Here is a 27053-nt window from a genome sequence, read left to right on the forward strand (position 1 = left end):
AAAGGTGGGGGCAGCTTCTTGTCCCTTGCTCACTCTGTGTTTGAGATGCTGCCCTGGGCAGTTAGGCTGAGGCCAGGAGTGTCCAGCTGGCCCTAGGGCAGAGTCAAGCCCAGCAGCACTGGCCTCTTGCCTTTATTACAAGCAATAAAATAGAAACATCTATTTGGAAAATGCTCCTTGAACATGCTGTGGAGAGGTGGGTGTGGGTCACTGCTGTGCCAGGGCAGGCGTGGAGGGCAGGAAGGGAGCCCAGGCCATAGCTCTGAGCCGGGTGAGGGGTGAGAGTTTCTGGGGGATGCCCTTGCCCCAGTGCAGAGCTCTGCTGCGAGCCTGTGGTGGGGGAAGAGTCATACACTCCTGGGAAGAGGTCAGGGAGCCCCTGCACCATCCCCTCTGCTCCAGCACTGCAGGGGCTGCACCCCCTACAGTGCTCACAGCAGGGCTGCGACCCCTGGCCCCTTCCCCAGCACTCCCAAGATGTGGCCATGGGGGGGCTGTGCTCAGTCTGGAGAGAGGCGCTGCGGTCTGCCTGTGAGTGAGCATCTGCAGTCTGACCCTGTGGGGAGAAACCAGGTGAAAGCCTGACAGCAGCCCCAGAAGGTAGAAGATGGGGACAGGTGGGGTCAGGGCTCACCATTGCTGGTGTTCCCCACCAGCCTCTCAGAGGGGCTGGTGGGAGCTGTCTGCCCAGGGCCCTCCTGGCTGGTTCCCAGCTGCAGCTTCCGCATGTGTCTCACCACCGCCGTGGCATTGAAGGCTTGCTGCCAACCCCAACCCGACAGAGTCCCTCACCTGGCACAAGGTGCCTAGGGAGAGCCCCTGCACCACCCTGACACCTCTGGCACCCCACACTCTCCCAGCACCCCATTCTCACCTTCCATTTGCTCTTTGCAAAGTTCTTTTTGATCTGCTCACTCACTGATTGGTGGATGTTCTTGTCCAGAGCTGTGTCCCCAGCAATCCTGGGGCAAGAGAGGGGTCAGCAGGGTCTCCCTTACCCCACAGCTGCCATGAGGTGAGCAGGGGTAAGACGCCCCCACCCTTACCAGGGATGCTGCAGGGCTTGCTCGCAAGTGAAGCGTTTGCTGGGGTCCTTCTCCATCAGGTGCTGGATGAAGTCCTTGGCTGGGACAGGGCGCAGACCAGCCATGAGCACTTCCACCCACTGCCTCACACCTACTGCGATGCTGCACCAGCATCCCACCCCACCTCGGTGGTCCCGCTCACCTGAGTCCGAGATGTCATCCCAGTAGGGTGAGTCAAACTCGTACTCAGCCCGCAGGATCTGCTCGAAGAGCTTGGCATCATTCTCGTCATAGAAAGGAGGATAACCACAGAGCCTGGGGATTGGCAGGGAGGAGGATGCTGGCCCCAGGCAGCCCCAGAGGCCAGACCCCATGGAGAAGAGGGGGCTGGGAGTGGAAGGTACATACAGGATGTAGGCGATGACCCCGATGGACCAGCAATCCACTGCCTTGCTGTAGGGCTTCTGTGCCAGCACCTCGGGGGCTGGGGGCCAACAGCAGGTGTAAGTGATGAACCCAGCCCAAGAGGAGGACCCCAACCCAGCACACAGGCCAGTGGTAGTCCATGGCAGGTGCTCACCCACGTAGCCAGGGGTGCCACAGGCTGTGGACATGACACTGCCGCAGCCCTCGATCTTTGACAACCCAAAGTCACTGATCATGATCTTGGAGTCCTCCTCCAGGCTGTAATAGAGCAGGTTCTCGGGCTGCGAGGAGCACAGGGTCAGGGAGGAGTGATGCTGGGTGTCCCCTCCCCATCACAGCAACAGGAGGCTGCTTGTGTCTGCGTGTGTCCTACTGCTCACCTTCAGGTCACGGTGGACAATCCCCATGTCATGCAGGTACTTGACAGCATCGAGGATCTGCCGGATCAGGGCGCTGGCATCCCGCTCGGTGTAAAAGCCTTTCTCCACGATGCGGTCAAAGAGCTCTCCCCCTGACACTCTGTATGGATGGACAGCACTGTTCAGTATGGCCCTCCCAAGATCCCCAGACCCCTCTAGACTTCCTGCGCCCCCCAGCATCACTAACAGCTGCATGATGAGGTAGAGGTGGGTGCTGCTCTCGTAGATGTCATCCAAGGCCACAATGTTAGGGTGCTTGATTCTGCAGGGAAGAAGCACAGGGAATAAGGTAGGCTCCTGGCTGCCCCCCAGCCCCCACCAGACAGGGCACAGCCAGACTCAGCCCCTTGGAGCATCATGTGCTGCTGGCTGGTTTGGGGGCTGCTACTAACACCCAGCAATGGGTGCTGGGGCAAGGGGCACAGAGCAGGACACACACCCCCCCAACCCCATCCCTGGTGTTGGGACAGCCCCTACTTGTGGAGGACGGCGATCTCATTCTCAATGCTGGTCTCCTTCCCCTCCAGCGCCTTCTTGGCAATGCATTTGATGGCCACCAGTTTCCGTGTTGCTTTCTCCTCTGCCAGGACCACCTCAGAGAAAGCCCCCCTTGGGGATCGGGAAAGACGAGGGGTGAGCAGGCAGGAGGGACCAGGAGCCCCAGCCAACACTGGCATGCCACTGTTGCCGTGGCAACGGGCAGAAAGTCCAGCTATTTATAGGAGAGAAACAAGTGGGCCAGACAGACATGGGCCCTGCCAGGGATGGAGTGTGCCCAACGTCCCCTAGTGCAGCTACACTGTCCCCTTATCAGGCAGGACGAGGCCATGGCACTGTCAGCAGCCAGGATTAAGTCACACTAGGGCTAGGGGAGTATCAGTAGCCCCGTGGCACCCAGGGCTAACAGGGCCACTGGTGCCCGGCTGAGCCATCGTGGGAGCCCAGGTGGGGCAGGTGGCAGGCAGCCTGCTGGCATCCACCGGGCCCTAAGCCCTGCTGTAATTAACCTGATAATCCTGCCTAAGAGCTTTATAGAGCATTGGGCACCCCTCTGTCAGCCAAAGTGGACCCACCGTCAACCACCACGAGTGGATTGTCACCCGTGTCATGTGCCAACCCCCTCAGCGCCCCCCCCCAAACTCTGCAACTCACGTGCCCAAGACCTCTCGGAAGTCGTAGATGCGACGAATATCCTCGGTCCTCTTCTTCCAGCTGGGTCCATCCTGCCCCAGCGGCATGGCGCCCCGGGGTGGGGGGGCACCCACTCCCACCTGTGACACGATTGGGGAGGAGGAGAAACACACGCTGTGGGGCCCCTCCCGTTGCCCACCCGCCTCGCACCCGTACGGGCGGGCGCGGGGCGAGTGGACAAGGGGACGGGCAAAGGAACACGCGTGTGTACAGGGCTGGACAGTCCTGGGAGGGGCTCCACGCGTGGGTTACCCCCGCCCCGCCCTGCCCCGCCCTTACCGGCTGCGGCCCCGGCCCCGCGCGGAGCAGCGGCGACTCCTCCCGGCGCGCCAGGCGGCCTTGACGTCACAGGGAGGGGCGGGGCCATGACCAGCAGCGGCCAATGGGAGGTAGGTTGAGGGGTGGGGGGGAAACACGCGTGACCACAGGGACATGCGAGGGGGAGCAGGGGAAGGGGAGGGGTGTAAGGGTCTGTGTTGGAGGCTGTGAGCCACAGCTGAGGCCCCTGTGGGTGCTAATGGCATCCTTGGGTAGACAAGAGTGGGTGCCTTGGGGACATGAGTGGAGGCTGCAAGGGCACAAGTGGGCCCCTCGGGTAGACAGGAGTAGCTGCCTTAGGGGACACAAGCAGGGCACCCCACACTGAGCTACAAGGCAGTCCCAGCCCTGCCCTTCCCCCCAGAGAATCCATGCAGCTCACCCCCCACCCCAGCCTGGGCTCAGCAGTAGCAGAACCCACACACAAACACCCACCCCACGGTGTCCCCAGGCAGACCACACCATTGTTTGCACTCTCTCTTTATTGCCCACGAGCCCACTGCTGTGCTCCGCACTCCAAGCCCTGCCTCCCCTTTTCCCTCCCTCCCCTGAGAGCTGGGATTGCACCCTGGGGCGGGGCAGGGGATCGTGGGAGCTGCACAGCAGCAGCCACCAAATCCACCCCCTGTGCAGTAGCCAGGCTGATGTCACCCTCCTAGAATAACCAGGGGAAGCAGGAGAAGCCTCTGGCCACAGAGAGGGGAAGCTGCTCCCAGGAGGGACCCTGGCCCTTCTGCAGGGTCTGCAGCCCTCTGCAGAGAAGAGACAGCAGCCACAACCTGTCACCCAGGAGCAGACCCTCCACCCCATTCCCTGCCAGCACCCTGTGAGGGACAGGGGTACAGCCACCACCCCCAGAGTACCAATGTCCACAGCAGAGGAAGGGGTCCTCAGCTACCCATCCAGCAGCTTAAGGATGCTTTCCCGCTCCTTCAGGGTCTTCCAGGCCTGGTCTTTCTCTTTCTTGGTGGGCGTGCGCTTCTTCTGCCGGGCAGCCATGATCTTGCGGAAGGCATCCATCACCTCATTGTCAGCCATGCGGACACGCTGCCGCAGCTCCTGCCGGTGCAGCTCCTCTTTGGCCAGCCTGGGAGTACACACAGGATGGAGGGACACACAGCATGTCAGTCCCCACAGGGCAGCCTCCTGTCTGTGCCCATTCCTGCCCGTTCTCACCGTAGCAGTTCGTGCTTCTTGGCACGGTTGTGTGCGCTGAGGGCCTTCAGCTCGGCCTGCCTCTTGCGCAGCTCAGCCAGCACCTCGTCCTCTGAGTCCTCAGCTGGCCGGTCCTCCGACTCCAGCAAGCCCTGAGCCACCAGCTCCTCCTTGATCCGCCCCTCCAGCGACTTTGTGTGAGGAACACTGCCAGAGCGGGAAGCAGCTACTGCCTACTGCACGCCCTGTACTCCCTGCGAAACACTGGGGCAGGGAAGCCACGGCTGCAAGCAGCACCAAGCCCTGGGCCCACCTCAGCTGCTCACCTGAAGGGCTTGTTCTGGCTGCGGGGAGATGTGCCGGCACCATCAGCTCCCGAGTCCTTGCCAGCAATCTCAGGGATGGGGGAGTCCTCAACGGGGGAGATGATGTTCTCCTAGGCATGAGAGCGCAGAGAAGGGTTACTGCACTGGGCCATGGTGGCACTGCTCCCCCAAGCCAGGCTGTGGCACTGCCCTGTGGAGCTGCTTCACCTCAACGAGGGCCTGCAGGAGGCGCTGTGTTAGGGGCCCAAAGGGACAGCCATCCTCTGGCTGCTCATGCTGGGCTTCTGACTTCTTCAGAAGGGCATCAACATCTGGAAGAAAGCAGGAAGGGGAAAAGAATCCCAACACACAGAGGTGAGCAGCAAGGCAGGGCAGCTGCTACCCTGGAGGCACAGGACCAGGCCTGAGGTGCAGGTGCTTAACAGCCCCTTTGGTCAGAAAGGTGGGGGACAGGGGCACCTTTGGTGTCCAGCTCAGTCAGTGGCCCCAGGACACCTTTTTTCTTGTCAGCAGCAGCCGCCGCCCGGGCTCCATCCTTCTGCTCCTCCAGCAGGTCCTCCTGAGCCCAGCGCTGGGAATAATGCTTCCCCAGGGGTGGGATCTGCAAGAGCAGGTCTCAATACAGCTTCCAGAGCTCACTCCCGCCCAGCACCACAGCATCATCCCCAGGCAGGAACGCTCATTGTACAGTAATCAGGCGGGAAGGGGAGAGGGAGTTGAGGACATGCAAGGGAGGTACTTGGTGGGCTTGGGATTTGTTCACCTTGTAATGCTCGGCCTCATCCTCTGGTGGCTTGAGCAGCTCCTCCAGGACTCTGACCTCCTCGTTGGTGAGATCAGCACAGTATGGCTCCACGGATGCCCAGAACCTGTGAGGATGGATGACCTGTGGAAGAGCTGCATGGGAACCCAACCCACAGGAGCTGGTATCTCCCACCCCCCACCCCTACCAAGGTTATCTCTTCCCTCGGGCTGAAGGCAGCCTTTGTACTTTGGTGCTTCAAGGAGGGAGAGAGGTGATCCCCCAACACCCCCCTACAGCCACACACCTGTTGGGAGCATCATTTTTGGGAATGCGGGGCACGTCAATGGGATCATCTTGGAACTCATATTCCTGGATCTTGGGCTGCAGGTTCTTGGACTTGGGCCGGCCAGGGCCGGGCCCAGTCCCATGGCCCCCTTTGCCCTCTAGCTTCTGCTTCTTGGGCTTCCCATGTTTGACAGAGGTGCTCACATCGTGGTCCTTGCTCAGCTTCAGGAACCGCCGGTCGCCCTTCTTGTCTTGCCAGTCCGTCAGGATCTGGAAGAGAGGAATGCCCTGTTGGGTTCTGCACCCAGAGCTGGGCAGAGACAGACTTCAGGCAGCCCCTTTGGCGGGAAGGCGTGGGCCGGGGAGCTACCGTATGAGGAACCAACACACAGCTGCGGCCCCGCACCTGGGTCTCGGCCTCCAGGACACGGAGGCGGCGGCTGGCAGAGGAGAGCAGGGTCTCCAGCTCCAGCTGCAGTGTGTCCAGCTCCTCGATGCCGATGCCGTCGTCCTCGGAGCGGGCCAGCACGGCTGTGTACCGGGGACACACCTTCACGTGGTCCACCGATTTAAAGTCGTGAAACTGCAGCGGGCAGTCCTTCAGCTCGCTCATGGCGGCGGGGACCGGGCACTGGGGTCTATGGGGGAACCGAAGTGCGCGTGGGGTGTTACGGGGAAATCGGGGGGCTATAAGGGAACCGAGGACAGGGAAGGCTAAGAGAAAAGGGAGACGAGCGGAAGGCTACGGGGAGCTGGGGAACATGGGGATGCTGAAGGGAACCCGGGGCGGGGCGGGGCGAGGAACGACCGAGGACCTGAGGGGAACAAGGGAGGGGAGAGGCACTGGAGCGCTGAGGGGAGCCGGAAGTGGGGGAGAGGGTCACCGGGGAGGCCCGAAGAGCAGCGAGGCCGCGGGGGAGGGAGCTGGGAGGGGGTAGGTATGTGGAAGTTCGGCACGCCGCGGGCCCGGGCCGGGCCTAGGCCGCTCGCCCCTTCCGGCCGCTACAGGCGGCGGGCGCCCCTCCCTGCGCTCCTCCCATTGGCCCAGCCGTCCCCGGCACCCGCTGTTCATTGGTCCGACCCTCCTTCCATCTCCCTTCCCTAATATGGAAGGGCTGACTAGCGCGTACCAAGATTGGCAGGGCGCGGGGGGGTGGCCGTGCAGAATCCCGCCGCCGCGGGCCGCTGCCAACGCAGCCGCTCCTCGACGCTACCGTGTTTCCTCCCTGTGGCCCGGCGAGGCCGCTCCGCCGCTGTCCGGGCTCTGAACGCGGGCGGGAGTCTCCCGCGGTCCCCCCTTTCACCGCAGTGGGAGTTTCCGCGCATCCTGGAAGAGGGGACCGGCCACTTCCGCCTACCGGGACTGGACCACAGCCGCCACCATGGTAGGGTGGGGGGCACCGGGCAGGGTCGGGTCGGGGAGGCAGCGGATGAGGATGAAGGGCTTGGGTGCGAAGGATCTGGGGACCGCGGCGGTGGCGGGATGAGCGGAGCCTGGGGCTGTGGATCGAGGGGCAGGGCGGGGGGTGGGGGCTGGTCCCGATCCAGGGGCTGATGCCGCCGTGTCCCTGCAGACCGCCACGCTGCGCCCGTACCTGAACGCGGTGCGCGCCACGCTGCAGGCTGCGCTGTGCCTGGAGAACTTCTCCTCGCAGGTGGTGGAGCGGCACAACAAACCTGAGGTGGAAGTCAGGTACGGGAGTTGGGGGTCGACGGACACTCAGTGAGGCCCTGCTCTGTCCGGGCTGCCGGCTCTTGGGGGTACCTTGGCTGATTCCTGCCGCTATTGACGGTCCCTGACGGTTCTCTAGGCAGCACGGGTGCAGCCCGTCAGGCCTCCACACCCACCGGCTGCTGCCTTAGTCACAGAGCTGGTGTCGGCCGGAAGACGAGGAGCTACAGGGAGCAGAGGAATCTCACTGGGGAGTCAGGGTGGCTGTCCTGTGAAGAATATTTTTCTGTGAGGACAGGTTGAGAGAGTTGGGTTGGTTCAACCTGGAGAAGAGAAGCTTCTGAGAATACCCAGGAGCAGCTTTACAGTACTTAAAGAGGGCCTGTCAGAAAGATGGGGACAGACTTTTTAGGGGGGCCTGCTGCAACAGGACAAGGGGTGATGGTTTAAAAATAAAAGAGGAGAGATTCAGACCAGGTAGAAAGAATACATTTTTTTGTACTGAAGGCAGTGAAACACTGGCACGGGTTGCCTAGAGAGGTGGTAGATGCCCCATCCCTGGAAACATTCAAGGTCAGGTTGGAGTGGGCTCTGAGCACCCTGATGTAGTCATATACATCCCTGCTCACTGCAGGGGGGTTGGACTAGATGACCTTTAAAGATCCCTTTCAACCCAAAATATTCTATGATCTGCCTTGGGGATGGACAGCTCCAGGAGGCAAAGAACGTCCTGTGGCTGCATGAAGCAAAACCTACATCACTGTGATCTCAGTAGCTCTCTGCTTGTGCACTCCCTATCCTGTTTTCTAGCTGGTAGATGCTTTCCTCTGAGTCAGCCCTGCCCTTTCTCTGCTCACAGGAGCAGCAAAGAGCTGCTGTTGCAGCCAGTGATCATCAGCAGGAATGAGAAGGAGAAGGTCCTCATTGAGGGCTCCATTAACTCCGTGCGTGTCAGCATTGCAGTGAAGCAGGTAAGGTCAGTGGTGTGGGCAGTGAGCTGGCAGCTCATGCCTGGTGCAGGGGAAATCTCACTTCCCTTTCCTCTCTCCAGGCTGACGAGATCGAGAAGATTTTATGCCACAAATTCATGCGCTTCATGATGATGAGGGCTGAGAACTTCTTCATCCTGCGCAGGAAGCCTGTGGAGGTGAGGTGGTGGAGAGGGGCAGAGCAGCTTCAGAATCTGTTTTTGGCAATGGAAGGGTCTCCAGTGCAGAACTGGGATGCAGGATCATGTATCTGATGCTGCGAATGCTCATCCTCAAGGCAATTCTTTCTTCCCCAGGGTTACGACATCAGCTTCTTGATCACAAATTTCCACACGGAGCAGATGTACAAACACAAGCTGGTGGACTTTGTCATCCACTTCATGGAGGAGATTGATAAGGAGATCAGTGAGATGAAGCTCTCTGTCAATGCCAGGGCCCGCATTGTGGCAGAGGAATTCCTCAAGAATGTGAGGCTTTAAACTGAGAGGAGAGGGGTCCCTTATTTCAGGAGCAGGGTGTAGGGCCTTTGTGGCCAGAACTCCCCTGTGCTATCTGTAGGGATGGTGGTGGTCCACTCAAGGTACCCCTTGAGGATGTGGGTGGGGAGAATGCCTTCAGGGGTGAGCAGCAGTCATGCGAGATGCAGCCCTTTCAGGCTGCCCAGTGACGAGGTGAGGTGATGGGAAAAGCTAAGCTATGGATCTTCATGAGTGGCAGGAACTGATAGCTATGTGTCTTCTCCTCTCACTTTCCAGTTTTAGGCCGTGGTGCAGGACCCCGTGGCTCCCTGACGCTTGTGCCCGCCGGGCACCGTGCCTGTGCTTGCTCCCTCCGCGGCCAGGAGGCCAGGCCAGGCCTCACTGCCCAGCGCCGGGCCGGGAGCAGCCTCCGCTTGTGGCAGAGCGGCCCCGGTCGCTGCTGCTGCTGTCTCGTCTCGTTTTTTAAACGGTCTCGTTTGCTGTAACCGCTGTCTCTGCCTCCTCCCTCCCGCCGCAGCGGCGGCGCCTGCGGCACACGGGGTGGGCGGGGCCTGCCGGGAGGGGGCGGGGCGGGGGAGGGCGGCATGGCAACCGCAAACAGCGGGGGATGGCCCCGGCGGTGCGGGCAAGCCCGGCAGCAGGGAGGGGGTTAGAAGGGCTTGAAAGGGGGTTGGTGGGTACCAAAGAGGTTCGGGGGTGTCTCTGGGTCACGAGAGAGTGTGTGGGGGTGGGAGGCTGTGGGGTTTGGCTGGGGGTGTTGTCGGCAAGGGGTACTGCGTGCCTGGCACTGGGGCTCTGGTGCCTGTCCTCACTTAAGGACAGTGGAGCCAGCGTGGTGGCCAGGCCAGGAGCTCTGCTTTCACAGTGGTGCCAGGCTTTGGAGGCTGTCTCCTACATCTCAGTTTCCAGTGGGGTGAGGAGACAGGGCCTCTGGCACCTGGAGTGGCAGAGCACCTCTGCAGCTACTTTTGCTCCCAGACTGCCCCTCAGCCTGCTGTGCTGGGAACAGGGACACAGCAGAGGGCACACAGAGCACTGGCATGGAGCGGTTGGTGAACACTGTGCCAGGGCCCCCGGGCTCACTCAGGCAGAGGCAGGCAGGTAGGCAGGCACCTCACCCCTCCCTGCCCACTATGGGGACATGGGGCCAGCAATCTCAGCTGAGGTTGTTCTTGTAGGGCAGGCAGCAGCTGCCACCACTGGCCACCATGGTGACCACCATCCCTTGCTTGACTCTGAGCAACTCAGGAGAGCCAAACTGCATGTGAGGAGGGCCATCAAGGTGAGGGGCCCAATTTCACACACTCCCAATAAGCCATGGCACCTCCATTTATTGTATTTATGGTTCAAGGGTGAGAGTTGAGCTGAAGGGACCAGGTGCAGGTCAGGCTGAGCTCTTGGGTCCTTCCCTAGGAGAAGAAGATCTTCACTGTGCAGGGCCCCTACCCTGTTATCCGCAGACTACTGTGGGCCCGGGGCTGGGTGGAGAGGAAGCTCCACAGGGCAAGCAGCCAGCCCCAGCAGCAGCGTGGCATACAGAAGAAGCAACTGCAGAAGGAGGAAGTAGGTGATGGTGCTAAGCAGTGGGAGTCAGTGTCAGACCTGCATCCAGAATCAGCGTGCTGTGGGGAACAGCAGTCTCCGGGGACTACAGAGACCTTGTGCACCCCATGGCCACCTCAGGAGGAAGAAGAGGAGCAAGAGCAATGTATTGAGGACCTTGATGGCAACCATGACCTCATGGTTAGCTGAAAAGGCCAGATGTCAACCCTGTCACAGACCCCAGCACCCTTCACCCAAGACTCCCAGTTGCAGGGAACAGCCTGGGTCAGGGGGTGAGCTTAGGATGTAGGGCGTCCATACCTCAGCACCTTCCCCCCCTCTCCCTTCCAGTCTCGCCTGGTGCAGGACCAGGTGCCATACTTCATCTGGACCAACCACTGCAGTACTATCAACTGGCAGCTGTTGCAGCAGGACCAGGTGGTGAACCACTACACCCGAGTAGACGCTTTTGCCACCAAGGTGGGACCCTGGAGACCCTGGCTGGGAGGGAAAACAATGGCTTGCAGGGGTCCAGCAGGGTCTGCCACCTTTTTCTAAACAGGATGGGCTGTGCCGAAACCTGCGAAACCTGCCCTGGTTTGCTCAAGCTGACCCTGACTCCTTCTTCCCTCGGTGCTACCGGCTGGGGGATGTGGATGAGCAGCAAGCCTTCATCGGTGAGCTTGGGGTTGGCAACCCCACCATGCTCCAAGTACTCCTCTGTGTCCTGCTTGGGAGCAGGCAGGGATGATGCCTTCTCCTTTGCAGAGGATTTCCGCTTAACAGCAGCTCGCAGCCTGCTCAAAATGGCACTGCAGAGGCCTGGGGACACACTGGCAGGGCCAGAGCAGCAGTGCCCAAAATCCAGCAAGCAGCTAGGTGAGGGTGTGGAGCTGAGCTTGGGGCTGGGAGGGGGGAGAGAGGTGATGGGGAGCTCAAGGATGTCTGATTGGAGCTGTGGCTATGGACCCCCAGCTCCTACCCACCAGCCTCCTTATAGGTACTCTGCCACCCATCCCACAGGGAGGCTCTTCTGTGGCCCCAAAGGTGGCAAAGCAAGTGCCCATGAGTCAAATTCATTACTCTATGACTCCCACAGCAGGGCCAGTGTCCTCCCTGCTGCCCCACCTGGTGGAGGTGGCCCTACAGATCTGTGGGCAGCACCTGGCCATCCTGAGGCACCAGGACATTGATGGAGACCTCACATTCCCCCGCATGATGGGCACCAACTGGGACCACTTCATCCAAGACTACTACCGTGTGGTACAGTGAGTGCCAAGCAGGATGGAGCAGGATGGAGACACCACAGCAGGGCCAGTGCTGAGCACCCCTCCCCGTATCTCCCTGCAGTGATGGCGCTGGGCTGGCACCGAGCAGGGCACAGAAAGAGCAGTGCCGGACCCTGCTGCAGTGCCTGGCAGAGCAGCTGCCTCAGCTTGGCATGGAGGGTGACCACAATGTCTGGATCCTCAAGCCTGGGGCCAAATCCCGTGGCAGGGGTAAGGTTGGGGGACAGTGGGGGTGCAGGTTCCTTGCTAAGAAGGGGTCCCATCATCACTGTGTCCCCCAGGTATAGTCTGCACAGACCACCTGGAGGAGGTGCTGCGGCTGGCCGGGTGCCACACAGCACCTTTGGCACAGGCGAGCAAGTGGGTGGTGCAGAAGTACCTGGAGCGGCCGCTGCTCATCTTCGGCACCAAGTTTGACGTTCGGCAGTGGTTCCTGGTGACTGACTGGAACCCACTGACCGTCTGGTTCTACCGAGAGAGCTACCTGCGCTTCTGCTCCCGGCCCTTCTCCCTGCGCTGCCTGGAACCGTGAGTGTCCCCCAGCCCAGCATCCCCCACCCCAGCGCCCTGGCACTCCACTGATCTGGCCCTGCTCTCCCTGACTCAGTTCTGGGCACCTCTGCAACGTCTCCATCCAGAAGCAGTTCAGAGCGGCACAGGGCCAGCAGCACCCACAGCTCCCCCCTGACCTGATCTGGTCCTGCCACCAGTTCCAGTCATACCTGGCACAGGCAGGGCGAGCAGGTGCCTGGCATGAGGTGATGGTGCCTGGCATGAAGGCGGCAGTGGTGGGTGCCCTGCGCAGCGCCCAGCACCTGGTGGGGTCCCGCAAGAGCAGCTTTGAGCTTTATGGGGCCGACTTTCTCTTTGGGGAGGATTGCCAGCCCTGGCTGCTGGAGATAAATACCAGCCCCACCATGGCCCCCTCCTCAGCGGTGACCAGCCGGCTGTGTGCCAGAGTCCAGCGGGACACACTGCGCGTGGTTATCGACCACAAAAACGACCCTGCCTGCTCTACCGGTGCCTTCGACCTGATCTACAAGGAGGTGGGCTGTGGGGGGCTGGAGTTGCAAGGCAAGCATCAGCTAGGCACCCTGAGCCCCCACTGAATCCATATTTCCCCATAGGCAGCTGTGCCCACGCCCATGGCCCTGTCCACGGGGCTGAAGCTGATGGTAGAAGGCCGCTCTCTGAAGAAGCACCAGCCGGCTCAGCACCAATCCCAGGCCAAGCTCCCCACTGCTGTCCCCACTATCCTCCTGCCCCCTGTGCACTCCAGCCGCTCAGGCAGAGCTATCCATGGCCCCCAGCCAGGACCAACGCAGGAGAAAACAGCTCTTCTGGGACGACGTAACTGCCACTGCCTCCCCAGCTCTGCCACCCCAGCACCACTGCAGCACCTGGGCTGCTGTGCTGAGAGCCACAGGGTGCTGCAGCAGCTAAGCACTCCTCCAGACACCTCTGCCCGAGCTTCCTGTCTGTCCCCTGCCCAGGGTGCCTGTTCCACCACCCCCAAAAGCCACCAGAAGCCCCACAGGCCAGCTCTGTCATCCTCTCCTGCCAGGGTGCTGTGCCTACCTAGGCTGGCACTCAGCACCTGGATCCCAGGGCAGCTGAGCCCCATTGTGGGAAGGAAACAGGGCAGCTCCCAGGCATATATAGAAGACAGCAGGGGACATCATCCTGTGTCAGCTGGGCTAAAATGGAGACATCCAGCTACCCATCACCCCAGCCGGCCCCCACCGTTGGGCAGGGGCACCCACCAGTGGGGCTGCAAAACACATCTGTGACAGGGAGCCTGGCTCTGTCTCTCTGTGTGTGGGAGGGTTGTGAGCACAGTGGGGGCTGCACACAGGATGTGGCTGTGGGCAGGAATTGAGGCCACTGTAGTAGTTCCTCTTCTGGGGGCAGAGAGTGGGCAGGAAAAGATGCCTCTGCTCCTGCCTGCCAGTGCTTGCACCTGGCACAGAGCCATAGCAGTGGTGACACCACCACAGCCCAGCACGGGGAACCAGGTCAGGCATGGAGGCAATAGCACCACCTCTACTTGAGTGGTTGGTGGTTCCAGCAATACCAAGGAGACAGGGAGAATGCATGCCAAGAAAAGAAACTGGCACTAAGCCACTCCTGTGGCAGGTGGGGATTTAATGGCATGGCAGAGGGGAGTGGGTTGGTGGGTCCTCCTATGGGTGCTAAGGCTCCTTATAGCCAGGCAGCCCTAGGCAGTGCAGGGTGTGCAGGAAGTGGGGTGGTGGTGGGGCACAGAGTGGGCCCTGGGGCAGCATCAGCTGCTGCAGGTGAAGGTGCACTGGGAGATGATGGAGCTGCTGTGGGGAGAGCCCCAGCCGGCCCAGCAGCTCCTCATCCAGCACCTGTAATAGAAGGGGAAATTTCAGTAGGGTGCACAGGGGCCATGCTGAGCCCCACCCAACATCCAGACCCTCACCACGTACCTGTGTGCGGGCGGGGGTGGCCTCAGGTGGCAGGAGGAAGGGCACCCCCAGCACCCTGCCCACACGGGATGAGTATTGGTGGTCACCCAGGGCAGGGCAAAGCAGCAGTGTCAGGTGCACCAGGAGCTGCCCTGGGAAGGCTAGAGAGAAGGGTTGGGGAGTGGGATTGTGCCGGTGAGGGGAAGAGGGTGAGGAGGTATCAGGGAGGGCACTCACCTGTCTTGGGCTGCAGCTGGAGGAGGGCACAGCCCCCTGCAGCACCCAGCACACGGTAGCGTGTCAGGGTGCTCTTCACTTCCTTCCTGGCCAGGCTGCGAAGCCCTGGGACTGGCACTGGCACCACCTGCAGCAGCACTGCCCTCAGCTTCCCCTAGTTCACCTTTCTGCACCCCCCAGCACCCCAGCCCCCACTTACCGTGCCAGCGTCACCTTGCTGCTGCCAGCGCAGCCCGGTGCGGATCTCACCCTCTGCCTCTGCTGGTACTCCCACAGTGACAGCGCTGTGGGGAGAGGGGGTGATGAGGGTATAGGCGATGCACCCCCCAAGCTGCTATGGTGGGGTCCCAGGGACTCACTGGTACGTGGCAGGGTACTGTCCTCTCCTTCGGGCATCAGTGAAGAACCGCTGGAGCTGCTCAGTAGCGCGGTGGCAGCTGGATAGGAGGGTGAGGCCAGAACACTCCCTGCAGGACACAACAGCTCTGAGTCCTGGGGAGCTGGGGGCCTGGTACCCTTTGATTCCTCTTCCCCAGGACATCCCAACCATACCTGGTGGGGGCCTTCACCAGGTGGAGCTCAGCAGTGAGGCCCAGGCGTCGGCTGAGTGATGGCAGTAGCACCGACAGGCTTAGCTCCCCGGGAGAGCCTGGGGAGAGGTGGGGTCAGCACCCACTAAACCCCACTTCCCCAAGACAGATCACCCCAGCCTCATTCCACACTCACCCAGGATGGGCAGACCGGGGGGCTTGTTCAGCGCCAGCAGGGCTCCTGGTGAGAGGACGCCTGATTAGGATGTGGCCCTCCCTGCTGTCCGCCCTCCCCAGTGCCTCTGCCTCCCCCGGTACCTTCCCGGTGCACCACGGAGGCCTCCAGCAACTTCAGCACCTCCTCGGAACTCAGCGGCCGCCCCCACCTGCAAGGGATGCAGTGCGTGGGGCAGCCCTCTCCCGGCAGCGGGTTCCTCCCGAGCCACCGACCCTGTGTCCCCATAGCCCAATGCGTGTCCGTATATCCGACCCCACACCCACCGACCTGCCTTCCCACGCGTGCCCCTGTACTCACAGTCACTGTGCACTGATCTGCGCACCCCCACGCTTGCCCTCGCACGCCCCGCACTCGCCCAGCCCCTCCGTCCTCACGCACATGAACCCCACGCGTGTTCCCCCCCATAACCGCTCTGCCCCCAGCCATGTGCCCCGAGCCCGCGTACTCCTCCACGACCTGGTGCCGCGCGCTCCGTGTGCCCCGCGCGCCACCACGCGCGCAGCCGCGCGCCCGGACGCCATGGCAGCACTGCACCTGCGCGAGGAGCGCCCCGCCGAGGCCATAGAGCCGAGCCTCCGGGCGTGCAGAGCGGCCGCTCGGGCAATCACAGCCGGCGACCGCGGCCATAGATGGGCGGAAGTGGGGACAGAGCGCCCCGCTGGCAGGTTGGGTACCCTGCGCCGGATCGGCGGGTTCCCGGGGGTGTCAGCTGTGGGGGCGCCCGGGGGCTGGCCCGGGGGTGTCGGGTGGAGGCAGGGCGAGGGTAAAGGGGTCCTGGGGCTGTCAGTGTGGGAGGGAGGCCCGGGAGGACAATTATAGCCCTCAGCTGCGGGGCCGGTGCTGCCCCGGAGGAGGTTCCAGAGGACCGCTCTCACTCCTCAGGCCGCGCCTTCCCAGGATAGCACGATGGCCTCCCGCGGGGGTCCCCGCGCCACCGGCACAGATGGCAGCGATTTCCAGCACCGAGAGCGGGTGGCCTCGCACTACCAAATGAGGTGGGTGTCCCGCCACTGCGAGGACCTGGCAGCCCCCCCTGGGACTCTGGGGAGGGGGGAGCGGGGCCACGTCCCTCCTTGGAAGTACTGACGGCTCTGCGCTCTCTCCCCAGTGTGACCCTCAAGTCGGAGATAAAGAAGCTGATCTATACCCACGTGTGCATCTGGCTGCTGCTGCTGGCCCAGATGTGCGTGGGGCACCTCAAGCTGCTGCCCCACGACCAGGTGGCCATGCCCTACCAGTGGGAATACCCCTACCTGCTCAGCATCCTGCCTTCCCTCCTGGGCCTTCTCTCTTTCCCCCGCAACAACATCAGCTACCTGGTGCTCTCCATGATTAGCACTGGTCTCTTCTCCATGGCTCCCCTCATCTACGGGGCCATGGAGATGTTCCCCATGGCACAGCAGCTCTACCGTCACGGCAAAGCTTACCGCTTCATCTTTGGCTTCTCAGCCGTCTCTGTCATGTATCTGGTGGTGGTGGTGGCTGCCCAGGTGCATGGCTGGCAGCTCTACTACAGCAAGAAGCTGCTGGACTCCTGGTTCACCAGTACACAGGAGAAGAAGAAGAAATGAGAGAGGGACGGGTGGTCTCTGTGACTGCAGGAGCGCCACAGCTGAGGCCAGTAGGGTGGCTATGTTGCAGCTCCGGCAGGTGGGGGGATCGGCGGGGACCAGCGGGGGTGTCTAAGCCATGTCACGGCTCCAGGCTCGCATGCAGGGAAGAAAACCCAGGGATGGGGAGGGTCCTCGGAGTGCGGTGCCCCCTTCTCTGCGTCTGTGGAAATAAAGTTTATTCCGCGCTACCACGCGTGTCCGCGCCGCAGGAAGCGCCGCCCGCCGGGGGGAGGGGGCCCGTGGGGCCACGCGTGCCAGCGGAGGAATGCGGCGGGGCCGGCCCGGGGCGTGGCGGGGCGCGACGGTGACTCGGCCATGAGGCGCCCGGTGGTGCTCGGCGCTGTGCTGCTGCTTCTGCTCGGGACCGGGACGGCCGTCACCCGCTTTCGGGTCTCCGCCAACTTCGTGAGCACCGGTGGGGAGGGGCGGCAGGGACCGGGCGGGGGGCGGGTGACGCCGCGCTCACCCTCGTTTACTTTGCTTGCAGGAGTGCCGGGCCACCGGTGAGTAGCGGCGGGACCGCGATCGGAGCAGGACTGCGAGCCCGGGGCTCCTGTCTCTGGCTTGCACAGTTTTGCAGGGTGCGGCAGCGGGATGGCGGGGCTTGCCCTCCCTCCGGATACCGGAACCTGAAGGGGTTCCCGATCTTTGAGGCTCTTGGGGTTAACCCTTCTCGGGACTCTCCCCTTGCGAAGAGTCCTGGTCCCTGGGGCTGTCCCCGCCCGGGCTTATGGTGTGAAGGGCTTGCCCTTGCCAGCTAGTCGCGGTCCCCAGGACTGCCGGTGTAGGAGGCTCCCAGCGTGCAGAGCTCCCCGCTTCTGGGGACTCCTAGTCTCCTTCTGAAGAGGTTCTGTCCCTGCAGCGAGCTCCTCCTGCCAGAGACTCTCGGTCCCTTCCAGGGAGTCTCTCCTCCCAAGGGCTCCCTGTACCTGGGACTCCCGGTGTACAGAACTCCCAGTCCCAAGGGGCTTCTCCTTCCGAGGGTTCCTAGGGCTCCCGGTCCCTGGGGCTTCCCCGTTCAAGGACTCCCACGGTGGTCTGCGGGACCTCCGGCGCACGGCCACCCCTCTTTTCTCTCTCCGCTCCAGCCGACAGGACACTGAGCCGCACTCGCTGCCACCGCCCGGCTCGGCCCGGGCCCCCGCTGCCGCCTCCCGCTCTGTCGCTGAGCCGGGCGCGGCTGTGCCTGCCCGCGCAACCCTGCCAGCCTTGTGTGCGGGTGCGCCTGGCCCTCCCCGCCGCAGGTACGGGCAGGGGCAGCGGGACCCGGCACCTCCGGCTGTGTGGGTGGGGGAGTCGCGTCCTCCCACTCGTGTCAGCACTCCACGCTGGTTTCTCGCAGAGCTCGGCGGTGTCCGTGGGCTGCAGCTCAACTTCCTGGAGCTGGGCTCCAACCGGGCCAGCTGGCTGCAGGTGTGGCGGCGGCACCAGGCGCCAGACAGCAAGCCAGTGAGTTCTGGGTGTAGCGCGGGGCTGGACACTGGAGCCGTGGGCGTCCCATCCTGATGACCCTCTGCTCCCCACAGTGGCAGGTGCAGTTCGACTGCTTCCCGGCCGAAAGTGGGCAGCAGGTCCTTGTCTCACTCCACACCATCCCTGACAGAGGCTTGGCCATCAGTCGCAGCCACCTGGTTGCTGCTGAGCTGCCCGGTGAGGCTGGGAGGGACCCGGGGGGGGGATGTTCCAGGGGAACGGTAGCACCAGCTGACTGCCCCACACCTGCTCCATAGGGCCAGCCTTCACCCACACTTGGGTCCCCGAGTTGCATACCATCAAGGTGTGGGTGCCTGAAGGCCCTGCTGTGATGGTGCGGCTGTGCCACCAGCTGGCTCTGGAGTGTGAGGAGCTGCCCCAGCCCTTTCACCAACAGGTAACAGCTCTGGCCCTGCCTCTGCCACCCCCATCCCAGGTTGGGGACTGTGTTCCCTGCCAGCTGAAGCTGCCTCTTTGCCCACAGGTGCTCGTGCCTGGGGGCCACCATGTCTCACTGCGATACGAGTTCCTAGTGCCCTGCTTGTGCATTGAGGTGTGTCACCCACCCCTGCAGCTGTTTGGGCCCTTCTCTGTGCCCATCTCTGCCCCTGCAGGGAGGGCGGGCACATCCTGCCTTGACTGCCCTACTCTGCTACCCCAGGCCTCCTACCCACACCATGACAGCCCACGCAGCAAGCGATGCCCCTTCCGTGACCAGCCAGCTGCCTGTGAGTGCCTGTGTGAATGAGAGTCAGGTCCCAGGGCTCCCCTCAGCTGTCCCACTCAGCCCACTGGTGCTATGCTCTGCAGATGGCCCCGAGCTGTGGTCGTCAGTACGCTTCCATGACTACAGTACCAGCAGCAAGGACCAGATGGCAATGGTGCTGAGCACCAGCTGCCCCCTGCACCCCCAGGCCACCCTGTGCTGGAGAGAGATGGCAGCTGAAGTCTCAACTTGCCATGACATCCCCAACTCCACAGCCAGTGAGGAGGAGCAGGTGAAGGGTCCCAGTCTTGAGGTGCCATGGGGCACCAGCCTGGAGGGGTGTGGGACCATGCATCTGACTGGAGCACCCACCAGACCACAGGGCAGGGTCCCCTGAGGGCAGCAGGGGACCCCTATGGGCTATGCAGGCTGGAGGTGGTCACATGCCCCCTGCTGGTTCCAGGCATACACGTTGGATGAGGTGGATGTGCACCCGCAGCTTTGCTTTCGGGTAAGCTCCTGTGGGCAGGCAGGCCCCACGCAGCAAGGGACCAGGGGGCATTGGCAGGCCACGGTGGCTCACCCAGCCCCTCTGCTGATCCTTGTTCCCCCCAGTTCTCCTTCGGGAACAGTAGCCACGTGGAGTGTCCCCACCGGACAGGTGAGCCCCGTGAGCAGGGGGCACCCCTGGGCATTGGGGTCCCTAGCACCCCTCACCCTCTTGGGCATCCTGCATATCCCACACCTTCCTCTCTCTGATGGTCGCAGAGACTGCCTGGAATGTCTCAGTGAGCGTCCGGGGGCTGCAGCTACACCTGCGCCTCACCTCCAGCGTCCCTGCAGCCTTCAGTGCAGCCCTATGCCAGCACCAGGGTGGGCAGTGCCAGCCTGAAGCACCCTTCTACACTGTCACAGGGGTGAGCAGCGTGGGGCTGGGGGAGGGTACACAGTGGGTGCTGACCTATACTGACCCTGCCATTGCGCTTTGCAGGCAGAAGGCTCTGCACCAGGGGAGCTGGCATTGCTGCTGCCAGTACAGGTCCTGGGCAGCTGTGTGCTGGTAAGCTGACCCCTACACTGCCATCCACACGATGGGGGAGACCCTAACCTGGCCCCCCCTCACACAGCCCTCTCCCCAGGTGTGGCGCTCGGATGTGCGCTTTGCTCGGAAACAGCTGCTCTGTCCCGATGGTGAGTGGGGGTCCTTGGGGGTGTGGCAGGGGTGGGCAGACTCCCCCCCCCATTCACTACCCCTCTCCCAGTCTCCCGCAGGCACTTTGGACTGCTGGGGATGGCAGTAGCAGTGGGGCTGCTGATGCTTGTGCTGCTTCTCAACTGCCGTAGCACCTGGAGGCCGGCTGATGGTGAGAGTAGGACTGGGGAGGCACTGTCCACAGTGGCTATGGGGCTGGGGGGCTGGCTTCCAGGTTGCAGAAAGTCCTGGGGCAGTATGGCAGATGCCCCTAGGGCTTGCAGGAGTGTCCCCAGGGGATGCCAGTGGCATTTGGAGCAGCGCTGTCACCACTGTTCCCTCTGTCCTGCAGGTGCCCTGGGTGGGCGCCCTGTGCTGTTGCTGTACTCACCGGACTCGGAGGAGCACCTGGGGCTGGTGTGCACCCTGGCTGAGCAGCTGCGGGCAGGGCTGGGCTGTGATGTGCGCCTTGACCTATGGGAAGCAGGCAGTGTGGGGCAAGTGGGTGCCCTGCCCTGGCTTTACGCCCAGCGGGGCCATGTGGGCCGCCAGCGTGGCACTGTCCTTCTCCTCTGGAGCCAGGGCAGCGCTCGGCTCTTCCACCAGTGGCAGGTTGGGGTGGTCAGCAGGATCCCTGGGGATGCCCATGATGTTTTTGGGGCAGCCATGGCCTGCCTGCATGGGGAGATGGGTGCAGTGGGCCATGGCAGTGGCTGGGTGCTGGCCTATTTCAGCCGGCTTTGCAGCTCCCGTGATGTCCCCAGGGTCCTCCGACCCCTGCCCACCTATCGCCTGCCCCGACAGCTACCTGGGCTGCTGGGTGCCCTGCGGGGCAGCCCCCCAGCCCTGCGCTGCTGCCGACGAGGCAGGGTCGGGGGACTCCTGCATCAGCTGCTGGAGGCAGGGGCCAAGGAGGGAAGGCCCCCACCCCAACCCCCGGAGGTGGCCACTGGCACATGAGTGCCCACACTGAGGCTGAACTGGGCATTGCTGTGGGGCCAGTGGGGCTGAGTACAGCCCTCCACTGAGGGCAGGAGCCCTGTCATGGAGGTGCAATGCTCGGCAGAGCGTGCTGACCACGGTGAGAGGAGCGGTTCCTGTGAGGTGCCCACAGGTGCCCTGAACAGGGATTGTGGAGGCCCAATCAGGGCTGACCCTAGCCGTGAGATGTGTTGTGGATGCCGGGGCAAGAATCCGGTCGAGTCCCTGGGACCGGGAGTGGAGGTGGTGTCCCGGGCAGGGGCAGCTTTATGTCTACACAGGGACCTGCTCCAAAGGAGAGACAGGACTTCAGGGACGCCAGAACTGGGCAAGAGGCCAGAGGAAAGCTGGAAGAAGCCAGGCAGTGGTGGAGCACCCTGCCCTGCTCAGGGCATGGGAGGCCAGCAGGGACAGGTGCTGGGCACAGGCTGGCTCAGCTCCTGGCTCCCACGCTTCCGGCAGGAGCTTGTCTGGCATGGAAGCAATAAATGCAGCATTTCACCCTTCCCTACTGTCTGTCAGCTGTGCTGGGGCTCGGATGGTGGTCTGCGGGAGGTGGGGACTACACAGCGCCCCACTGCAGTGCGGGGGTGAAAGGACACAGCCCATCCTGGCACAGCCACCACACTACATCCTGCAGTTAGGGCCAGCCTGGGCACGGTGCCCAGACCGTGGAGCACGGGCAGGCTCTGTGCCCGAGCCGCGGGGCCACTCTGATCCCGGTAGGGCTGCTCTGATTCCCATGGGACTGCCCCGTTCCCCGCTGGGGCTCGAACGAAGCGTCCCGGCGGTGCCGGAGCGCCGAGCCTGTCCGCGGCTCGGTGCGGGAGAAGGAGCGGGAGGCCCCACCCCGGGGCGGTCACCGGCGCCGCTCTAGGACCCGGGTGTCCGGGATCGGAGCAGGAAGCGGGAGCAGGCGGCAGTGGAGGGGGCTGGGGAGCGGGGAGCGGGGCCCTGGGGAGTGAATGACGTGGGGCCGGGGTGCCTGGCAGCCCCGGCCCCGCCATGCAGCCCCTGGGGCAGCTCCTGCTGGGGCTGGTGCTGGTGGCGGCTGGCCGTGGGGCGCCCCACGACAGCCTGGCCTGCTCCCAGGTAGGTCGGCGTCGCCGGCACGCGGGCGGCCTGGCACCCTGGCACTGCCACCGGCCTCACCCTTGCCTCCCTCCAGGGCCTCACCTGTCGCCTCCTGGGTAAGTGCCACTGCCGTGGCTCGGGACCTCCTGGGGCGTGGGATCCCACGGCCACAGCCACCCTCCGTCTCCTTGCTAGACACCGACGTGCTGTGCGGGATGGAGCCCCCCGGAGCCGCCCCCGGCCTGGCTGTGTCTCGGCTGCAGCTGGAGCCGGCGCTGCGCTGCAGCGGGCCCGCGGCCTGCTCGCCCTGCCTGGAGGCACGCCTGCGCCTGGCACTGCTGGCTGGCAGCGGCACCGCCGAGCCCTACCTCCCGGTGCCATCCGGCATCCCTAGAGCGGAGGGTGGTGGTGAAGCAGGAGAGTGGTCAGCGGTGGGTAGGATCACCTCGTATCAGCCCAACGTCACCGGGCTGCTGCTGCTCTCCGGGCACACGTACACCTCTTCCCGCTGCGTGGTCATGGAGGTACAGGCGACCCTGACTGCTGCGCTGCCTGGACGATCCCTGGTATGTAGATAAAGGATGCCGTGGGTGGGTATCCCTGGCATTGGAAGTCCCCACAGTAGTGCCTGGGATGTAGTGCTGGCACCAGTGCATCTCAGTGGCACGGTAGTCCTGTTCTCCGTGCCTGAGATGGGTACCTGTAGTGCTGGTGCCTCACCACAGTGTGGTGTTGGTTTTCCTGCCCAGGGCTGGGTGACCTTCCGGTGCTTTGAAGCACCTCTGGGCTCTGAGCTCCATGTGATAGCATACACCAGCTCACACAGGAGGCTGAGCCAGCGGCAGCGGGTGCCAGGTGAGCCCCCAGCATGCTCTGCTGTGGTAGCTCTGTTCCTTCTGCCTACTGACCCTCTGTCCTCACAGACTGCTCATGGCCCATTGCACAGAATGCCGTCCCGCAGTGCCAAGGTAGGTGCTGGCATCCCATGGCTTCGGCAGTGCTAGGATCCCCCGCCTTGGTGCACATGCTCTGGAGAGAGCTAGACGATGCCTTGTGCCACAGTGCTGTGCAGGTGGTGCCAAGTGCCTTGACCTGCCTCTGGTGCAGCCCCAAGGCTGCAGGTCTCCTCAGGACCAAAGGAAGTGGTTGTGATGGTGCAGGGGACCGCAGCAGGACACAGCTACACCCTCCGGCTCTACCACAACCAGAGCCATGGCACCAGTGGGACAGGTCACACGGTCACCGCAGTGAGTATGAACCCCTTCCGTTACCCTGCAGGGCCAAGCTCTGGCCACTGGCTTCCCCTACTCCCTGGGGAGCCTTGTCTGTGTTACAGGCAGGGTGCTGGGAGAGGATCTCCTGTGAGAGGGCCTCCCCGAGCAGGGTGACCCCAGTGGTTTGCCATGAGGTGACCCATGTCTGGTTGCTGGTGGCAGAATAGCCCCATGAACTACAGCATACCAGCCAGCGAGGTGCTGCCCTGCCTCTGCCTGCAGGTGGGTGCCTGTCTGGGCATTGAGGGGTGGCAGGGCACAGCAGAGGGGCTCTGTGCATCATGTGATCCCCTCCAGCATCCTGAGGAGGCTGTCTGGGTCATGCTCCCAAATCTTTCTCTCTCTCCCTTCCCTAGGTCTGGCCAGAGACCCAGGACCCACTGCGGACCACACTGTGCCCATTTGCTCATGGTACCAGCACCTTGGGGCTGGGCTGAGGTGCAGGGTTCCAGGACACAGAGGGACCTGCAGGAGTGACACCCTTCTTCTGGTGCAGATGCTGAGGCCTGGGAGCGTCTATGGGCACACAGCCAGCTGGTCCTGCACACCACTGGGCAGGCACTGAGCTGTTCCCTCTTGTCCCCCTGCGATCTCTCAGCTGAGCTGGTGCCCTGCTGGCAGCCAGTGCCTGCTGGACCCTGCCAAGCCCTGCCTGGCCTGGAGCAGCCTGCTGTCAGGCAGGTGAGTGGGGCTCTGTAGGGTGCCCATGGCTCATGGGGCAACGTAGAAGGCACTGATGGAATATTTCTTCTGCTCACAGGGACCTCAGGAGTTTGGAGGGCTGCAGCCACACCCCAATCTTTGCATACAGGTAGGACACCCCTCAGCTGCCTCATGGCTGCCCTATAGCAGCCCCAGGGACTGCTAACCCACTGTCTGGGGCAGGTGTGGAGTGGCGGGCAGGTCCAGCTGACCCAGTGCCTGCGGGACCGTGAGTACTGCTGGGACAGGAGGGCAGGGGCAGCCTGGGGTCTGGCTGGTGGCTGAGGCCCCATTTCCTCCCATCTCTGTCCCACTCTACCCCTGTGACACATCCCCAGGAGCACTGCCTGGCCACTCCGATGACCTGCTGCTGCTGGAGCATGGTGGAAACACCAGTGCTTCACTGTGTGCCCTGGAATGGGGTGCCTGTACACCCCTTTCTAGCTTCACCAGCACGGTAAGGGGAAGAGACCCTGATGTCCCTGCAGCAGTGCCATTGCTGGCACAGACAGTTCACCTCTGCCACTGTTGCAGGGAGCGGGGCGTCCTGGGCTGCTGGAGCAGGAGCTGCAGCGGGATGTGGCAGAGGGGCAGTGCAGGCAGGTCAGTGCAGGCAGCTGGTGGGCAGTGGGTAGGGACAAGCAGTATGTAACATGTCCCCATGCCCACAGATCTGGCACTCTGAGAACAGCAGCAGCATCGTGCTCTGGGCCTGTCCCCTGCACAAGTGTGAGTGTCCCTGGGGCCGCTGTTGGACTGAGGAAGGGCACTCACCCTGCAGAACTACCATGCAGGCAGTGGGTTCTGGGGACACTTGGTGGGTGCCAGGGGCCCTCAGTAGATATTGAACCCTGCCCTGCAGACCTGCGCACTCACTGGGCACTGGTGTGGATGGGAGTGTTACTGGGGGTCGCCGGCTTTCTGCTTCTGCTCCTGTTGAAGAAGGAGAATGTGAAAGGTGAGTGGTGCCCATCTGAGGGTTGTGCCTGGCCTGGGACTGCCCCCCAGGATCCCCTCTCTCTGCTCTTCTCCCCACAGGTTGGCTGAAGTCCCTGAGGACTGGCTACAGCTCTGAGGGTGAGTGTGGGATGAGCCTGGGGTCTGGGGAGGGACAAATGGATGTTTATTCTCTTCCCTTAGAGACACAGCAGGGGTCTGTCTTATCAGGGCTGGTTCCTGCTGGCTTCCCACCATAGCTGCTCCACAGGGTGGGTGGAGGCATGGGGGACAGAACAGGGGGTGAGAACTCTGTTATGGGATGTCCCAACCTGCTTTTCAGTATGACTGTCCTTTAGGTAAGGGGATTGAGGGGCTGAGCAGGGTGTGGGTCCCACATTGGTGGTGGTTCCAGCCTGGTTCCCATTGTGGCTGTCCTTTAGCTTGGGTACGGGGAGTGTTGCAGTGGTTGGGGGACAGTGCCAGGGGATGGGAACCATCATTGTGGGTGGTCCCAGCTTGCTTTTCTTTGTGGCTACCCCTGTAGGGTGGGTACTGAGTGGGGTTTCAGGTACTGAAAGTCCTCCCTCAGGCCCGCTGCGAGGCCGGCGGGTGCTGCTGCTGCATGCTGCAGAGCCGGTGGCAGAGCAGGTGGTGTGTGCCTTGATGGCAGCTCTGCACCCGCTGGGGCTGGCGGTGGCAGCAGCACCAGGAGGTGGCAGCGGAGTGGCAACACTGGGGCCACTGCCTTGGCTGCATGTCCAGCACCACCGAGCGCTGCGTGATGATGATACCATTGTCTTCGTCCTCTCCCCAGCAGCTGTGGCTGCTGCACACCGCTGGGATGCCGAGGCCAGGGCCATGTCAGGGGCTGAGGATGCTGAAGGTGTCCCCAGCGCCTGGCACGGCCCTGGCCCCAGGGATGTTCTCACTGTAGCACCCTGTGAGGCGTTTGCAGCAGCTCTGTCCTGCGCCATGCCAGCACTGGCATCAGGCAATGGGCGCTATGTGGTGGTCCGGCTGGAGGCCTTGGTGCCGGCGGTGCCACAGTCACTGCAGGCAGCCCCTGCCTTTGCTCTGCCCAGTGAGACAGGGAGGTTCCTGTGGGCACTGGCAGGGCCGGGTCAACGGCAGAGCCGGCAGCTGGAGCCCTATGTGGCAGCGGTGGCCAAGGGGCTGCAGCAGGCCCTGGGGGAATAAAGCACTGATGGTGGCTTTGCCAAGCCTGAGTTCAGTCCCAGTGGTGTGGAGGGAGAATGGGGACCCGGGTGGCCTGGGGAGAAGTGATGGGGAGGTAAAAGGGGCTTTGGGGGCCAGAAGAGGTACTAGGCTGGTTGAGACGATGAAGGGGAACTGGACTGGTTTGATGGGAGGGTGGATGAGAAACTGGACCAGTTCAAAAGGGATAATGGGAGATCTGCACCAGTTTGGAGAGGTGAGGGGAAACTGGGCTGAAGAGGAACTGGGCCAGTTCAGGGGAGGACAAGGGGGAACTGGGCAAATTTAAGCAGGTGAAGGGAAACTGAACCAGTTTGGCTGGATGGAGAAGGTGACCTCCACTGGGTGGTGGGGAGCAGTCCAGTCGGCTCAGAAGCTGCGCACCTCGTCCAGGCATGACAGGAGCGGGGCTACTACATTGTGGGGAGCCGTTGCCGCTCCCGCTTCGTGCGAGGGTCTCCGGTTCTGTCCCTTCTGTCGGGTTGCCTTTGGCCGTGGCCCCTTTAAGAGGCGGGGGGCGGGGCCAAGCGGGCGGTGCGGATTGGCTGGGAGTGGGGTGTCGGCGGCGACTGGAGCATGGCCATTG

At 62.9% G+C, this 27053-nt stretch overlaps 8 protein-coding genes across 13 annotated transcripts; 5 read left to right on the top strand and 3 right to left on the bottom strand.

Annotated features, from left to right (window-relative positions):
• Nucleotides 1-103: 103 nt before the first annotated feature.
• Nucleotides 104-3709, bottom strand: CAMK1 (calcium/calmodulin dependent protein kinase I). Of its 3 annotated transcripts, XM_068154162.1 has the most exons (12): nt 3341-3447; nt 3023-3141; nt 2348-2479; nt 2058-2132; nt 1832-1970; nt 1606-1732; nt 1434-1509; nt 1228-1340; nt 1047-1125; nt 875-962; nt 635-761; nt 410-556 (listed from the first exon to the last, which is right to left on the bottom strand). In XM_068154162.1, the coding sequence occupies exons 2-12, from the start codon at nt 3106-3108 to the stop codon at nt 501-503; spliced, it is 1098 nt and encodes a 365-aa protein (XP_068010263.1). In that variant the 5' UTR covers nt 3109-3141; nt 3341-3447; the 3' UTR covers nt 410-500. The 3 variants fall into 3 exon arrangements, with proteins under 3 accessions (XP_068010262.1, XP_068010265.1, XP_068010263.1); XM_068154161.1 differs by lacking the exon at nt 635-761 and having other exon boundaries at nt 104-556; nt 3341-3709; XM_068154164.1 differs by lacking the exons at nt 635-761; nt 3341-3447 and having other exon boundaries at nt 104-556; nt 3023-3288.
• A 134-nt stretch (nt 3710-3843) lies between these two features.
• On the bottom strand, nt 3844-6911 carry TADA3 (transcriptional adaptor 3). The gene is made up of 8 exons (XM_068154165.1): nt 6297-6911; nt 5910-6160; nt 5624-5729; nt 5320-5461; nt 5068-5171; nt 4861-4970; nt 4556-4741; nt 3844-4466 (listed from the first exon to the last, which is right to left on the bottom strand). Exons 1-8 carry the CDS (start codon nt 6501-6503, stop codon nt 4274-4276), a joined length of 1299 nt encoding a protein of 432 aa, XP_068010266.1. The 5' UTR covers nt 6504-6911; the 3' UTR covers nt 3844-4273.
• A 253-nt stretch (nt 6912-7164) lies between these two features.
• ARPC4 (actin related protein 2/3 complex subunit 4) lies at nt 7165-9515 on the top strand. The gene is made up of 6 exons (XM_068154170.1): nt 7165-7275; nt 7465-7583; nt 8422-8533; nt 8614-8709; nt 8848-9018; nt 9307-9515. Exons 1-6 carry the CDS (start codon nt 7273-7275, stop codon nt 9310-9312), a joined length of 507 nt encoding a protein of 168 aa, XP_068010271.1. The 5' UTR covers nt 7165-7272; the 3' UTR covers nt 9313-9515.
• A 288-nt stretch (nt 9516-9803) lies between these two features.
• Nucleotides 9804-14111, top strand: TTLL3 (tubulin tyrosine ligase like 3). The gene is made up of 11 exons (XM_068154158.1): nt 9804-10131; nt 10209-10312; nt 10444-10773; nt 10924-11052; nt 11135-11249; nt 11341-11451; nt 11672-11840; nt 11923-12071; nt 12143-12389; nt 12469-12907; nt 12989-14111. The coding sequence occupies exons 1-11, from the start codon at nt 10071-10073 to the stop codon at nt 13649-13651; spliced, it is 2517 nt and encodes an 838-aa protein (XP_068010259.1). The 5' UTR covers nt 9804-10070; the 3' UTR covers nt 13652-14111.
• On the bottom strand, nt 13987-15836 carry RPUSD3 (RNA pseudouridine synthase D3). Of its 2 annotated transcripts, XM_068154168.1 has the most exons (9): nt 15755-15836; nt 15379-15446; nt 15257-15301; nt 15083-15179; nt 14890-14997; nt 14730-14814; nt 14531-14657; nt 14315-14454; nt 13987-14233 (listed from the first exon to the last, which is right to left on the bottom strand). In XM_068154168.1, the coding sequence occupies exons 1-9, from the start codon at nt 15817-15819 to the stop codon at nt 14054-14056; spliced, it is 915 nt and encodes a 304-aa protein (XP_068010269.1). In that variant the 5' UTR covers nt 15820-15836; the 3' UTR covers nt 13987-14053. The 2 variants fall into 2 exon arrangements, with proteins under 2 accessions (XP_068010269.1, XP_068010268.1); XM_068154167.1 differs by lacking the exon at nt 15755-15836 and having other exon boundaries at nt 15379-15621.
• A 37-nt stretch (nt 15837-15873) lies between these two features.
• On the top strand, nt 15874-17099 carry JAGN1 (jagunal homolog 1). The gene is made up of 3 exons (XM_068154169.1): nt 15874-15963; nt 16181-16293; nt 16407-17099. Exons 1-3 carry the CDS (start codon nt 15928-15930, stop codon nt 16867-16869), a joined length of 612 nt encoding a protein of 203 aa, XP_068010270.1. The 5' UTR covers nt 15874-15927; the 3' UTR covers nt 16870-17099.
• A 65-nt stretch (nt 17100-17164) lies between these two features.
• IL17RE (interleukin 17 receptor E) lies at nt 17165-21915 on the top strand. The gene is made up of 16 exons (XM_068154159.1): nt 17165-17316; nt 17399-17414; nt 18000-18155; nt 18254-18360; nt 18438-18561; nt 18642-18781; nt 18869-18937; nt 19046-19112; nt 19195-19382; nt 19554-19601; nt 19706-19751; nt 19859-20007; nt 20082-20150; nt 20230-20281; nt 20353-20454; nt 20635-21915. The coding sequence occupies exons 1-16, from the start codon at nt 17227-17229 to the stop codon at nt 21240-21242; spliced, it is 2031 nt and encodes a 676-aa protein (XP_068010260.1). The 5' UTR covers nt 17165-17226; the 3' UTR covers nt 21243-21915.
• Nucleotides 21916-21992: 77 nt separating this feature from the next.
• IL17RC (interleukin 17 receptor C) lies at nt 21993-26780 on the top strand. 3 transcript variants are annotated; one of them, XM_068154156.1, is made up of 17 exons: nt 21995-22355; nt 22432-22453; nt 22533-22903; nt 23087-23192; nt 23261-23305; nt 23445-23584; nt 23774-23833; nt 23968-24022; nt 24108-24292; nt 24372-24422; nt 24497-24542; nt 24652-24770; nt 24848-24916; nt 24985-25042; nt 25176-25271; nt 25352-25390; nt 25797-26780. In XM_068154156.1, exons 1-17 carry the CDS (start codon nt 22269-22271, stop codon nt 26447-26449), a joined length of 2202 nt encoding a protein of 733 aa, XP_068010257.1. In that variant the 5' UTR covers nt 21995-22268; the 3' UTR covers nt 26450-26780. The 3 variants fall into 3 exon arrangements, with proteins under 3 accessions (XP_068010258.1, XP_068010257.1, XP_068010256.1); XM_068154155.1 differs by having other exon boundaries at nt 22223-22355; nt 25842-26780; XM_068154157.1 differs by lacking the exon at nt 23774-23833 and having other exon boundaries at nt 21993-22355.
• Nucleotides 26781-27053: the final 273 nt, after the last annotated feature.

This window comes from Melanerpes formicivorus, unplaced genomic scaffold (genome assembly GCF_026170545.1).
Source record: "Melanerpes formicivorus ecotype bairdi unplaced genomic scaffold, bMelFor1.0.p_v2 SCAF_28, whole genome shotgun sequence".
Taxonomy (NCBI): Eukaryota; Metazoa; Chordata; class Aves; order Piciformes; family Picidae; genus Melanerpes; species Melanerpes formicivorus.

Coding starts and splice junctions, on each gene's coding strand:
- RPUSD3 (XM_068154167.1), bottom strand. CDS start 15,523: ATGGGGACACAGGGTCGGTGGCTCGGGAGGAACCCGCTGCCGGGAGAG. Junction 14,998..15,082: donor CTGGTGAAGGCCCCCACCAG/GTATGGTTGGGA, acceptor TGTGTCCTGCAG/GGAGTGTTCTGGCCTCACCC. Junction 14,815..14,889: donor CAGTACCCTGCCACGTACCA/GTGAGTCCCTGG, acceptor CTCTCCCCACAG/CGCTGTCACTGTGGGAGTAC.
- IL17RE (XM_068154159.1), top strand. CDS start 17,227: ATGAGGCGCCCGGTGGTGCTCGGCGCTGTGCTGCTGCTTCTGCTCGGG. Junction 19,752..19,858: donor GGAGTGTCCCCACCGGACAG/GTGAGCCCCGTG, acceptor TGATGGTCGCAG/AGACTGCCTGGAATGTCTCA. Junction 20,455..20,634: donor CACCTGGAGGCCGGCTGATG/GTGAGAGTAGGA, acceptor TCTGTCCTGCAG/GTGCCCTGGGTGGGCGCCCT.
- TADA3 (XM_068154165.1), bottom strand. CDS start 6,503: ATGAGCGAGCTGAAGGACTGCCCGCTGCAGTTTCACGACTTTAAATCG. Junction 6,161..6,296: donor TCCTGGAGGCCGAGACCCAG/GTGCGGGGCCGC, acceptor CCTCTCTTCCAG/ATCCTGACGGACTGGCAAGA. Junction 4,971..5,067: donor TCCTGCAGGCCCTCGTTGAG/GTGAAGCAGCTC, acceptor TCTCATGCCTAG/GAGAACATCATCTCCCCCGT.
- JAGN1 (XM_068154169.1), top strand. CDS start 15,928: ATGGGCGGAAGTGGGGACAGAGCGCCCCGCTGGCAG. Junction 15,964..16,180: donor ACAGAGCGCCCCGCTGGCAG/GTTGGGTACCCT, acceptor CTCACTCCTCAG/GCCGCGCCTTCCCAGGATAG. Junction 16,294..16,406: donor GCCTCGCACTACCAAATGAG/GTGGGTGTCCCG, acceptor CTCTCTCCCCAG/TGTGACCCTCAAGTCGGAGA.
- TTLL3 (XM_068154158.1), top strand. CDS start 10,071: ATGGAGCGGTTGGTGAACACTGTGCCAGGGCCCCCGGGCTCACTCAGG. Junction 12,072..12,142: donor GGCCAAATCCCGTGGCAGGG/GTAAGGTTGGGG, acceptor TGTGTCCCCCAG/GTATAGTCTGCACAGACCAC. Junction 12,908..12,988: donor TCGACCTGATCTACAAGGAG/GTGGGCTGTGGG, acceptor ATTTCCCCATAG/GCAGCTGTGCCCACGCCCAT.
- IL17RC (XM_068154156.1), top strand. CDS start 22,269: ATGCAGCCCCTGGGGCAGCTCCTGCTGGGGCTGGTGCTGGTGGCGGCT. Junction 23,585..23,773: donor CAGGTCACACGGTCACCGCA/GTGAGTATGAAC, acceptor TGCTGGTGGCAG/AATAGCCCCATGAACTACAG. Junction 24,023..24,107: donor ACTGTGCCCATTTGCTCATG/GTACCAGCACCT, acceptor CTTCTGGTGCAG/ATGCTGAGGCCTGGGAGCGT.
- CAMK1 (XM_068154161.1), bottom strand. CDS start 3,108: ATGCCGCTGGGGCAGGATGGACCCAGCTGGAAGAAGAGGACCGAGGAT. Junction 2,480..3,022: donor TTCCGAGAGGTCTTGGGCAC/GTGAGTTGCAGA, acceptor CCGATCCCCAAG/GGGGGCTTTCTCTGAGGTGG. Junction 963..1,046: donor CAAGCCCTGCAGCATCCCTG/GTAAGGGTGGGG, acceptor CTCTTGCCCCAG/GATTGCTGGGGACACAGCTC.
- ARPC4 (XM_068154170.1), top strand. Junction 7,584..8,421: donor AAACCTGAGGTGGAAGTCAG/GTACGGGAGTTG, acceptor CTCTGCTCACAG/GAGCAGCAAAGAGCTGCTGT. Junction 8,710..8,847: donor TGCGCAGGAAGCCTGTGGAG/GTGAGGTGGTGG, acceptor TTTCTTCCCCAG/GGTTACGACATCAGCTTCTT.